The 12,651-nt window shown below is 51.3% G+C and overlaps 1 protein-coding gene and 1 long non-coding RNA gene across 2 annotated transcripts; one reads left to right on the top strand and one right to left on the bottom strand.

The window, feature by feature from the left end:
* Positions 1-1,995: 1,995 nt before the first annotated feature.
* On the top strand, positions 1,996-6,465 carry LOC139437080 (uncharacterized). Its single transcript, XR_011646630.1, has 2 exons — positions 1,996-2,148; positions 5,903-6,465. It is a non-coding gene; the product is annotated as an uncharacterized lncRNA (long non-coding RNA).
* Positions 6,466-7,606: 1,141 nt separating this feature from the next.
* Positions 7,607-11,984, bottom strand: LOC105744587 (calmodulin-like). The gene is made up of 2 exons (XM_012519196.3): positions 11,798-11,984; positions 7,607-8,462 (listed from the first exon to the last, which is right to left on the bottom strand). The coding sequence occupies exon 2, from the start codon at positions 8,301-8,303 to the stop codon at positions 7,857-7,859; it is 447 nt and encodes a 148-aa protein (XP_012374650.1). The 5' UTR covers positions 8,304-8,462; positions 11,798-11,984; the 3' UTR covers positions 7,607-7,856.
* Positions 11,985-12,651: the final 667 nt, after the last annotated feature.

The following is a 12,651-nucleotide window of genomic DNA, read 5'->3' as shown; positions in this document are numbered from 1 at the left end:
GGCCCTGTTCTGGAAAGCTTTCTGGAGTTAGGGGCATTTGATATGGACCTTGAAAGAATTAGGATTTAAAAGATCCAAGGACAATTCAATGAGGAAATTCAGTGTTTATTATATAGAATTTGAAGTATCTATTTTGACCAAAAGTAGGATAATTCACCTAAAATCAATTTACTGACTAAAGGTTTGAGGGTGTTTTTTTAAAAAATTTTTTTGAGGGGGGAGATATTTTGGATTAGGTTAAATTAGTTGGAGTTTTACCAAACCTATTTCACTCTAGCCATTTCTAAAGGATTTATCAGTTAAGTTCTGCTCATTTGAATGTCAGTTTTGTGTGTAGTTCATTTTATAGATATTTCCCAAATACTTAAAACACAGGCAAAATAACGATTTAAATGAGTCAATTAATAAATATGCAAGTTAAAAGAAGTACTAAACAAGAGACTATATTGAAAATCTATTGGAAGAAAGAAATCTGCCTAATCTATAATAAAATCTTTGGCAATGTGAGACATCTACATCTTTTGAAATGCACCAAAAACTCTCCTTCTCCAAAATCATATCGCAAAAGTCCTAAAACACAGAGAACTTCAATCTTTGCCAGGTTATGGTGCAATGTTGAAGTAAATTGACTGCAACTAAAATAATTTACTATGCTAAAAGCTAAAGTGAACTAAACCAAAAATTTTCACTGGACAAGTTAAACTTCAAAGAAATGTTCAAAAACTGTTATAACATCTCATGCAATATGAATTTCAGTAAGTTTCATAAAGTGCTTTTAGAAATTACTATTTGGCAAATTTCATAATACCAGCAAATTGACCATTTGCTGAACCAGGCATTTGGCAAATTGATTTTCGAGGAAGTGACTTTCAGAGAACTGGGATTCCCTGAATTGACCTAAAGCCGCTTTGGCCCTCGGATGCATCTTTCTCCCTTCTCTGATCTCCTCAGTGTCCCAGCCTGAGATGTGGCTGCTTTGCCAAAGCTCCATGGGTGAAGTGGGACTCGGCGCCACCTCTCGAGTCCTCCAGGCTCTTCAGAGTCCACCCTGAAGCTCTTTCTATGCATCCTCTGTGTCAGACGGCAAGAGAGTCACTGGCACTCAGGACGGGCAGCTTCTAGAAAACGTTCCGCCATGCGAGGCCCGGCCAAGCCCCTCCATGGGAATTAACCAAACCCCTACCCCAGGGCCACTTACTCCCAGAGCCAGGCCCAGCCGGAATGTCCAATTGGAAGGTGCTCCCAAGGACACTTGGCCCGGCTAGAGGGCGAGGGCCGCTCTGCGTATTTGAATCACACACAAAACTGACATTCAAATGAGCAGAACTGAACTGATAAATCTACTGGAAATGGCTAGAGTGAAATAGCTTCGGTAAAACTCCAACTAATTTAACCTAATCCATTCTGAACAAGTGACTTCCTAGCCCGGATGCCTATCTGTTCTTGCCGGGCCATGGAGAAGCTTCTACTGCTTTCTTACGGTTTGGGCCCCATCAGAAGTACTTTATGAGCTTCACCAGAGAGACCATCTACCTCCCTAAGCACAGAGGACTCCTTCCTCCTTCCTGGGTCACACTTTCTTATAAATGGGAGTCCTGTAGGGCTGGCCTGTTGCCCAGCCCTGTAAACCAGTAGGGAGCTCTTCCTACCCGCTTTGTGTTCCCAGCACAGTCCCCTTTGCAGGGGGCAGGCCCCCTGCCCTTTCCTGCTCCCACGGCAGAGGCTTGCACCCTGGCATGGCCTGTCTGATGACAGGGTGGCTTGGAGCCTGGGGCCAGCTGGACACCGGGGATGCCTCTCTACCCGCAGGCAGTGATGGATGTCCTGATAGAATCCCAGCGTGCTGGCGTGCCCCTGTCACCCGCATCCCTGCTCCCACCCTCATATGCAGGGCGGCGTTGTGCAATCGGGGAACTTGTCCAAAACACGCACTGCTCAGAACAAGCGCTGCTTTGCTGCCAGGCCGGGGGCGGGATTGCAAAAGGCAGGCACAGCCCCCAGCCCACGTGCAGGTGGGGGCTCTTCCTGCTCGGCCACCCAGTGGCCCCGGAAGTCGTGGGGGGGGGCCCCCGATTCCTTCTGCAGGCGTCGTGTGAGGTGCTCTCTCACAGAAACTCCTGGCCCTGTGGCATCTGTTACGTGGTCCAGGTAAGGAAGCCAAGACGCTGAGAGGCGAAGCTCTTTGCCCAACGTTGCGTGGGTCGTAAGGGGCAGATCTGGGATTTAAACGCTCACCTGTGTCCTTCTAAAGGCCACAGGTGGGGCACACCAGTTAGTCATCGACATCAAGCAGCCACTCAAAGGAATGATGTGAGTCTCCATTATTTTTACAAGCAAAGGCAGCTGCAGTATAACATTAAATAGGACAGGCTACAGAGCCATCTGTCTGATACCATTTGGGGGGTAGGTAATGGGGAGAAGATATGTACAAATGTGTACAGACGAATGTACGGGCAAGAAAAAGGCAGGTACAAGGTTGTGTGAGGTTTCTTCTTTCTCCATTTGACCTTCTACTGCTGTCTAATTTCTTTTTCAGTGCGTTCTCTCTTCCAAATATCTTTTATAATCAGAAAATAAGTCAAGGTATTTCTGTTTGAAGGAGGAAACAGTGTACAGCTCTCTCTGCGCCCCTTGGGAATCCGTGACATCTGTGTTTGAGGGGGTGGAAGGTGAGCTCGAGGGCTTGGGTCCGGCAGCCCAAAGCCGGCACATTCTCCCTGGCTTCCCCCTCTGCTGTTTCCCAACCAGAGGAAGGCCTGCCTTGCTCCCCTGGGCAGCCCTTCTTGTCCAGCTTCTGTCCCAGCATCATTCAAAAACCAGCACCACATGGCATGTGAAGAAGGGCTGGGGAGAAGCCTGGGCTGATGCTGAATGCTGTGTGAGACTGAAAATGCCCCATGCCCTTTCTGGTGGTTAAAATAAGAACCATTGGACTGGAGATCGCTAAGTTCCTTCCTAATGAAATATGTCGATTCTCTCCCTCTATTTCCTTCTCTCCACACTGACAGAGAGCAACTGAGCACAGAGAGGGAACGTGGCCAACTAAAAGCCACCCAGCAAAGCAAGCCCCAAGCCCCTAGCCTGGAACCCAGGGGTCCTACTTGGCGGACTCTGAGTCCTGGCCAAAGCAGCGGGACCCCTGACCCCTTGTTTCTCGCTGCCTGTTTGGGAGCTCCTGCCCCCGCTTGCGCAGCCGCTGGCCCAGACGCTCCTTCAAGAGCAGCTGTAGGAAGAGCTGGTGGAGAGCTGTGAGGAGAGCTCAGGCTTGGTGGGGGGGTGGGGGGGTGAGGCCCGCCTGGAGACGGGCTCCCCCCTGCCCCAGGATCCCAGCTGCCGGCAGCACCTTCCCCTAGGCCTCCCCTAAGCCAGACAGGTGCTCTTGGGTTCTCAACAGCTGCTTTCGGGGGCCTTAGCCAGGAAATCTAAGAGCCTTTGTCTTGGTCAGAGGCTCTTACATTCTCATCTGGGAAAGAGAACTAAGATGCTGGAAACCAATAAGAAACCATTAAGAGCAAACCAATGGTTCTCCACATGTGTGCTGTGGAGGGGCAGAGGGCAGACTTTTTCCTAATTTCCCTGCTAGGCACCTTTCCCCTCCACACCATTCTAATATGGCCCAGGGAATGACTAGCATGGAGCAAGGTCCCCTAAATCTGCCCCTGGCCCCCTGACCCTGCCCACATAATGAGAGGGCATCTTTGCTGCCAAATTTCAGAGATGAGAAAGATCAGACTGGCTGGCTTGCCCAGAGACTCTGCTTAGGAAGAAGAAAATTTGGGGGGCTCATGGATAAGTAGGATGGAGAACAGGAGCACACAATTCCAGGAAGGGGAGGCAGCCAGAGCAGACACCTGAGAGGGCGGAGGTGAGTGAGCGGACCTTGTCGTAAAGGGTCAGGAATGGAGCTTCGAGAAAATTGCTAGGAAGTGATCCTGGAAGCAAGGCAGGAATGGGATTGGGAAACAGGGAGCTGGTGCCCACAAACTCCTGCCCATCAGGCAAAATTTCCAGGGACAGCAAGTGAGCAGGCCCCAACCTCTCCCCCTAAAAACTGCGGACCCCAGGGGCCTCCCTCTTGGGTGGTCTCTTTACTCAGCATCCACCCTTCCTGCCCAGGGGACCGGCCTGCCCCCATCAGATGACTTCCTCCAGCTTGTCTTCTTCAGATACCTTGTCTCTGCTCAGGCTCCAAGAGCAGAGGAGGAGGAAGCAGGGACTTTCTCCTTGAATTAATACTTACTGAGTGCTGAGGAACGATCACAGGCACCCTGGTGCCCTCAGGTGCAGTAAATAATAGACCAGAATGCATCCCATCTGATGGGGGAGAAAGATTTGGAAACCATGGGCTACTCTCAGTGAGGTGTTATTATGTGGAGCGCAGATTGTTCTGGATTAGACAGTGTGCCTTCCATCTGCCCCTGCAGCAGAGGCCTCGAGGATCTGCGAGGATGTGGGACATTCCCCTTCCCAGCCCACCCCTCCCCTTGCCACAACGAAAGTTCTTTGGAGATGAGTCAACCGGGTTGAAGGCCTTCTGGGCCCTGACTCAAGTCTCTGTCCGCAGCCCCATGCTTGTTGGTTTCTGGATAGGTTTTGGGTGCCCTAACTTGCCCCTTCATTCCCTTCTGGTCCTGATTCCACCAAACCTCCCACGCCTCCATCTCCACTTAGATGTGGCCAACTCTCCCCAGTCCTGCGTCTCGGGCATCCCTCAGTCCCAAGCAAACTGGGAAATCTGGCCATCCTAAACCCATAGTTCAGCTGCCTTGGTTGCTCTCTGGGGAAGAAGAACTGACCTGATACCTTCCCCACCCCATGGAGGTCTCCAGAGCCTGGTCTCCTGGCAGCTTACCCTGGGGGCAAGTCAACCTCAGCTTCTTCCTATCATATGTTCCCCTAGGCCATTGGGGCCAGTTCTTTGTGTAAGCTCCTGGGTAGATTTTGCTGGGGTAGAAGACCCAGTGGGTACCCCTCATAGCTAGGAAAAGCTAAACAAGGCAGCCTTCCTCTCCCCAACTCTCCCCAGCACAGATCAGACAAAACAGGACGAAGAGAAGGGATTGCAGCTATCCAAAAGAGCAATGCAAGCTCAGTTAGATAACTGGATCATGGGTGTTTCCCAGAGCCAAAGGCCTTCCTTTCTGGGACCCAAGAACTTCTGTCCCTGTGCCTTTTCCTTTTGAGGATTTGGATATTGGGCCACCATTGCAAACGAGAGCCTAGATTTACCCAACATCACAAATCTGAAAGGGAACCCCTTGTTAGTAACGCTGCTATAGAAAATGTCTTTTATTTTTTCCTGTCTTCCAGATTTTATCTCACCCTTCAAGTAGGGAAAAGGGAATGACCTGTCACCCAGTTTGTTAGTTGAAGGACCTGAGCCCTTATCCTCCAAAGTCAACCAATGGTATTTGATGTTTGTTGAAGCTCTTTTAAGTGGCATTTTAAAATTTCATGTTCTAATTGCTGCTTATTTATGTAAAATGCAATTTAAATTTTACATATTGACCCTGTATCTGGCAAACTTGCTGGACTCACTTACTTTTCTTCTAATAATTTTTCTGTAGATTCTTTTGACTTTTTCCAAGATAGAGCTGGAGGTGCAAATTACCTTTCTAACAAGGGAGGCACACAGCAAAATGCTAACACTGCTTACATTGACGCATGGCCTTTTGGGGAGGGTTATTTTCGTCTATGTGCCCCTTTATTAGGGGACACACGTCTCGCGCCCCGCCCCACCCCGCCACCTCAAATGACCATATCAAGTCCTAGAGCTGCCTCAGCTCTCTTTCCCTGTTGCTGCCCTCCTATTGCCTCAACCTCTTCTTCCTCCACAACCCATCGGTGCCCTTAGAAGGTGGAACGCCCCTCCCTGCCTTTCTCAGTCTTCTCTCCCCACCAGCCCTCCAACCCTGGACCCCCACTCCGGCTGGCCAGACCTGCGCTCGCCATAGCCCGAGCCCCGGAGGGAGCTGCGGCCGCACAACACAGGGCTACCGTGACAAAGGTGACAGTGTGGGAAGCTCACAAGAGACGGCCGTGACACGCGGGAAATGTCCGTGGGGGAAAAAAAATAAAGGGAAAGCATCGCCTATGTGGCAAGCCCGCCTGAGGGACCTGGCCCAGCTCCTGCCCTGGCTGTGCTCTGTGCTCACGTGGGGATAAACCGGCCCTGCTCTGCCATTCACCTGCCCACACATGTGGTGGAATTGGGTGTGGGCCGTGGGAGGGCAGGGAGAGGGCTGGGCACGCACATGCTGCAATAACTCCCCAGGTAAGTTGTCGATGCCTCCCTCCCCACCGTGAGTTGAGAACCCGCGACCTGGCCCGAGCTGGAACATGGTAAAGTAAATTATCACGGGTGGTTGGAACTAAAATTCCATTCAGTCTGGGGGAAAAAAAAAAAAAAAACAAGAAAAACCCCAACATAAAAAAAAAAACTAACTCATTTCACAAATGAGGAAACAGATGCCCAGGGGAATGAAATGACTTTCTCAAAGTCACACGGCTGGTTTCTGGAGATGCTGGAAAAATAATGCTTGTTTTCTGCGTGTCCCGTCTGAGCGCTCTTTCTGCCTCCCCTGCTGCCCCGCAGTCTATCTGACGTCGCCAGTGAGCATGCCTGTCCCTCAACCTCTTTGGGGCCTCGGTTTTCCCATCTGCAAATCGAGGCACTTGGGTTTGACAGTTTCTGAGAACCAATACGAAGTGACCCCTGGAAACCTGGAGTTGTGGCAAGCAGCCAAGGATTGGTCTAATTTTTACAAACCACACAGCAAATAACGTCGAGTCAAGTTTAAGTGACGGCTCCACTTGTTATCAGGGCAAGATGGGGCAGCCACTGTCAGACACTCGGTCGTCTGCCTCCACCTGCCTTCCTCCTCCCAACTCCTCTCTGGCTGCACCTTTCGAGGGACCCTCAGGGTTGAGTGGGGCTGGGAGAGGGCTGTGACCAGAGAGGGTCTGAGGGGCAGCCGGGGGTGGGGTCCTCGGAGACCTGCCCCCAGCGACCGGCCCTCAGCCTTGACGACACCTTCCATGCTAAGATTTCTGCCCCCCGGGCTGACTGGCAAGTGGCCCCTGCCCCAAGTCCTCAAGTGCCACCTCCGTCCCCCACCCCCCTCTGGTCCTTAGCCATTTCTGGACTGTTTTGCTTTCATTCGAGGGAAGTAAATCTGTTCCTTCACTGCCCCCCACACATCTTTTTTTCCCCCCTAAATCTATAGGATTCTGTACCTCAAATACAGAACATGCACACATTTTTTTTTTAGGTTGAGGTTGGAGAACAGTTGGCTCTGCACAAAGGGTGCCAACTTGGCTGGGGCTTAGGCAGCGTTCCCAGTCCCAGGAGCTCATGCAGACCCCGGAGCTAAGGAAACAGGTCTCCCCTGCTGCCCACTGGCCCCCAATACCAACACCCCCCCCTTCCGTCTTAGGTGGGCATCAAGGCCTGTGGTGGACCTGACCTTTTTGAGTGAATTCTCCCACCAGGACCAAAGGAGAGGAGCAGAGGCTCAGAAAGCCTCCTAAGCGCCACGACTCGGGGAGCAAGGGCTCTCCACCTGCCAATCGCACGTTCAAGCACCGACTTGCACCCCACTTGGCATTCACGTTCCTTTATTCAGACCATCACACTTTCTTGGGATGCCTCACAACAGCCCTTTGAGGTTGGGGCACCCCCATTTCACCGCAGGGAGAAGAGGGGAGTCAGGTCCTGGGAGTGAACTTGCCATTCACCAACCCAGACTTTTCCCTCTAGGTACCCACCACAAAGCAGAGGCCCTGGGGGCCAGAGGGGACCAGAGTCGGCCCGAGAGAACAGAGGGGCGGGTGGGGTGGGGGTCCCTCTCGGGGCCTCAGTCGCTGAGCATGCGTACGAACTCTTCATAGTCCACCCGTCCATCCTGGTTCACGTCGGCCGTGCGGACCATCTCCTCCAGCTCCTCCTCCGAGAGCTCCATGTCCATTTTGTCCAAGGCCTGCCTGAGCTCAGCCACGCTGATGTGGCCATCGTCGTTGAGGTCGAAGACACGGAAGGCCGCGCGCAGTTCTTGACTGTTGCCCCGGCCTTTCATCCTCTTAGTCATCGCCTCCAGAAACTCCTCGAAGTTGATGGCACCGTCCCCGTCCTTGTCCACTGCACGCATGACCATCTTCAGCTTCTCGTCCGAGACCTTGTAGCCCAGGGTCTGCATCGCCGCTTTCAGCTCCTCGGTGTCGATTTTGCCGTCCCCGTTCCGGTCGACCTCAGAGAAGACTGTCTTGAACTGGGCCACCTGCTCTTTCGACAGCTGCTCCGCCATGTCTGCGTCCCAATCTGCTGCCGGCTAATCAGCCCACTCCTTGCTGCTCGCAGGGCTCGACGTGCAAAGCTCCAGACGGCGATGGAGATGTGGGACGGTGTCTCTCACGAGCGAACCTCCAGTCAAAGCCTGGACATGGGATGGGAACCCCATCCTTTTCTGCAGTTGGAGAAAGGGAGGAGAAAGGCTTTCCACCCTCCCCCTTTCCCGAGGCGAAATCCTCCTCCCAGGGTGGCGCAGGCGTGCGGCAGACAAGAAATACAGGAATTGGGGTGGCAGGCTGCCCGGGAGAGGCTGGAGGGAGCCAGGAGCTGGTCTCGGATGCCTGCCAGCCTCTGCTGCCCCCAAATCAGGCCATGCACCTCCAAGACAGAGGACAGTTTCACCTGCAGCTGATTCTCACAGGGGCCCTGACCAAGCTGAGGGGTTCCATACAGTGCCCCCAGTTTTACGGGGCCTGGAAGTAGAGGGGAAAGGAGGCCCCAGGATCAATGGGGTATCTGTACATTAAGTCTGCATGGGTGTTTCTGTTTTCTCCTCTCGGGGAGCTGCTGCTAGGATCTTGCCCTTGAGCAAGGGTGATGTGAGTGGAGGGGAAAGAGATGGGTGCTAGAATTGAGTCTGCCAGGAGGGCACCATGGGCTTCCTCAAATTCCCAGTCCAAGGGGGTCGACACCTCTGAGGGTAAAGGACGTAGCTGGCTACTTCCAGCATTTAGAAAGCAGGGAGCGGGGCTCCCTCTCCATTGTGTCCCACTCCAAAATGTGGAGCTGGTGCTGAGAAACTGCATATTAAATGAAGGTTTGAAGTGCGGTTTCAGGGGCAAGGAAGAGGCCTTGAACCCTAGAATGCCTCTTCTCTAGTTCAGTGATCCCTTCACAGCCATCCCATTGCTAAATCCAAGGATCTACATGCCACCCTCCTAGCAGGATGTGCGGCATTTGTTTGCACACACAGAGGGGTTAAACAGCTCAGACTGGAATTCTTGCCTGAGGGCTGCAGGGAGTGGAGAGCAGTGGGTGGCTGGCAGAGCAGCCAAGCCCTGCAGATGCTGAGAGGGTACAAGGATGCAGAAAGATGGCAGGGAGGGGTGGGAGGTTCACCTGTGAACTTGGCCTACCTCACGGCCTTACTGAGTCAGTCCAAAGCATGGAAACCCTGCTGGGAGCACCCAGAGCCCTCAGTCTCTCTGTACTCTGGAGGGAAAACCATCTCTGCCCACTGCTCTGTGGTCAGCAGAGTTTAGACCAAGAGCTCAGCCTTTGGGGGACTGTTCCCAAGTCCTTCCAGCAGTGGGTCCCAAAGCTCAGAGGGGACATTTGTCTTGGCAGTCTCCATGACGATGTTCTCCAGAAAGTTCCCTCTGGAACTCCCTAAATTCCCTTTACTTCACTCCCACTCATGCCTCCTAAGAAATAAACTTGTCTTCACTGTCCTCCTAAGAAACTGTATACATTCCACTTCTCCCTGTTCAGCCAATCAAATAGACGGAGTATTCTATCCTTCCCCAGAATGCAGGCAAGCAACAAACCGTCAGCCCCCTCGGTACTGCATGTCCACCCCCCACTCATCCCCCATCCTCAACTCCAGGGGAACACGGATGTAGAGAGACATAGAGAGAAACATTCCAGCAGTCTAACTCCTTTTATAAAGATGACTTGAAGAAGGATTACTGTTTTGTCTTTGTTCTGGAACAGTATGGAGACCTCAATAAATATTGAACAACCAATTTCTCAATGAAACTGACAACTAGTATTAGGTAGAGAATGTCAGTTCAGTAGGGAGGCTGGAGAAGAGCCCTGTTCATCCAGAGACCAAGGCAGGGTGAGGTGCTTGACTGGCAGGATCAACCCAGCACTTCATATATATAAAGAATTTGAAAGACGTAAATCAATATTTTACATTTCCTTTTCTTCTCATCTTATGAGCAGGACCTGTGATTAAGATCCAAGATGCTTAACAATTATTTTCTGAACATTTTCTTTGGTATTAAATAATACTTTGTAAATGACAGAGCACTTTTTCAGCAATATCAAGAGCTCTCAGTTCCAGCTCCATTGCCGATGGGAGACCTTGGCTTGTGTCTGGATATCTTCAGCACAAAACAGCACAATACATCCATTGTAACTCATCAGGGAACTTAGGATCAAAGATCAAAGTATAAAGGACAGAAAAACAGAAGATAATACATTCTATGATAAACCTCGTGTTTAACAACAAGCTGGCTCATGTCTGATAGAAACCACTACTCAAGGAAGTACCCTCTTGAAAAGGAGCTTGCTCTCAATCTTGTTATTATTATGACTGTCTTGATTGACCTGATAAATTGAACCTGCCAAGGTTGAGCTTGGCTAAGCACTCCAAGGCTCTGAACATTAGCGAGCTCCTGAATATCAATTCTAACAGATGAAAGCTCCATGTGAAAACAGAGGTCTCTATTTAGAAAATGCATCTGTCTCCCCATGGTCCCTTGAAACGGGAAGATGAGAATTACTAACATGATCATCATTTTCTGGATGCAGAGTCTCCAGGAGGTCATTCATATGTCCAAGGCCATACAGTAATGTGGGGGGAGATTTAGAACGTCTCAATCCTCAGTTTGCCTTCGGGGACCCCGTTTCCTCTCTACTGCAGTTTTCTCTTTTCAGAGCATGCATAAACATCGAAGGTCATTTCTTTAGTCTTTGCCATCCAGCCTCCTGCCTACATGAGTCAGTGCTCCACTGCAACAGCTCGGCTCTCGTTCACATGAGTGGTCGAGGGTGGGAGGTTGCTGTCGCATCCTCTCTGGGTCAGCATCATGGCATCTAGGTCACTCATCAACCGTGGATGAGCCACCATAACACAGGGTGTTTGACACGGTCAAGCCAGTGTCAGGAAAAGGGGGACAACGTGGCATCTGTTGTCAAAACCTAATCAAGCTTAATCAAGCTCCTCAGAGCAAACACCAGCAGGCTGGGTGCAGAGCCTGCACCAGGTCCTGGGAGGAGACGTGAAGGATGTGATTGGGAAGTAGTAATGCCTTCCATGCATGGGTGTCTCCAGAGTTAAAGCACACACTCAGGCCACATCCCTGTAATGTCTCCAAACCACCCAGGTACTACCTGGAGCAGGGCTACCCGCTCATTTGGGCAAGAACCTGAGGCTTCAGAGGTTCAGTCACTTGCTCAGTGTCCCACAGCCAAGCCAACTGGGGCCCACTCAAGAAGCAGGTGTGGGAAGACAGGTGAAAGAAGGACAGACTGCTCTCAGGGCCAGTCCCAGCTCTGGTGGCCATCTCCCTTGGCCTGTGGGTGAGAGAGATAAAGACAGCATAGTGAGCACAAGGAAGTGCTGAGCTGAACCGGAAGAGGCAGGTGGGCTGAGAAGGAACACCTGGAGCCAAGTGAGAAAGGTGAGGATGTGGATTGGCAGAGAGGGAAAAGGTGTTATCAGAAGAAGCTGGCTCTCCTCCCCCAAATCTGGTCCCTTTCCTGGCCCCTCTCTCAGCTTACCTCCCTGGCAATATTGCAATGGAAACACCACCTGTTCCTAGTGACAGTGCCAATGGTCCTAGAGAAGAGGGTTGCTTTCATTAAGGAGGTTGAAGACCTCCATCCTGCAGATGGTCCAGGAAGGATGAAAGGCTGTCCACAACAGGCTGGATAAATGATGGAGAGCATTTAGTGACGCAACAGGCCACTGCTGTTCGCACAAGGGAAAGAAGCTTCTGCCACCTGACTGCTTGTCACAGCGGCCACTCCTGTGCCCCAGGAGGGAGGTATGGGGTGTTTGTCCTCCAGCTCAGGCATTGAGAACCAATGGCTAAAGCCAACTCCACTCTCGCACTAGTTTGACCCAGAAACAAAAACACGCTCCAGTGCTTCTATTACAGTTTAGTTTGTGTGGACTAAATACTTTGGAGAAACCAGTAGAACAGGTTTGGGAGCACTGAACAGAGAATAGAATCCCTTCCCTGACTTACAGGACCCGATTTCACCCTCATGCCAGAGCCAGCCTCCCATGGCATTTGACCACAGCGTGTTTGTGTGTGTGTATGTACGTGTGTGTATGCATGTGTAGGACACATCTGACAATTTATTTACAGTCAATTGACCAGGCATGAAGGAGTGAAAAGGCAAAAGGAATCTTCATCTTTACATCCTCCCAACCTCAGGATACAAAAGAAGAATGACACACTCCCGAGTCCACAAATGACCATGGTTAACACCTCTCAAAGACTTGGTACAGATCAGGCAGGTTAGCAAGTTACAGCGTATTTCCATCTTCTGCGAAATGTTCAGGAGGTAGAGGTGTGAGCAGAAGGCTTTACCGATGACGTGTTCTACTGTCCACTTCCAGGGGCTTG

The sequence above is a fragment of the Dasypus novemcinctus genome, chromosome 20, assembly GCF_030445035.2.
Source record: "Dasypus novemcinctus isolate mDasNov1 chromosome 20, mDasNov1.1.hap2, whole genome shotgun sequence".
In the NCBI taxonomy this organism is placed as follows: Eukaryota; Metazoa; Chordata; class Mammalia; order Cingulata; family Dasypodidae; genus Dasypus; species Dasypus novemcinctus.
The sequence above is the reverse complement of the archived record's forward strand: the minus strand, read 5'-3'. Positions and strand labels throughout refer to the sequence as shown.

What these genes read in the sequence shown, in the direction of transcription:
- LOC105744587 (XM_012519196.3), bottom strand. Translation starts at nt 8,303, where the DNA reads ATGGCGGAGCAGCTGTCGAAAGAGCAGGTGGCCCAGTTCAAGACAGTC.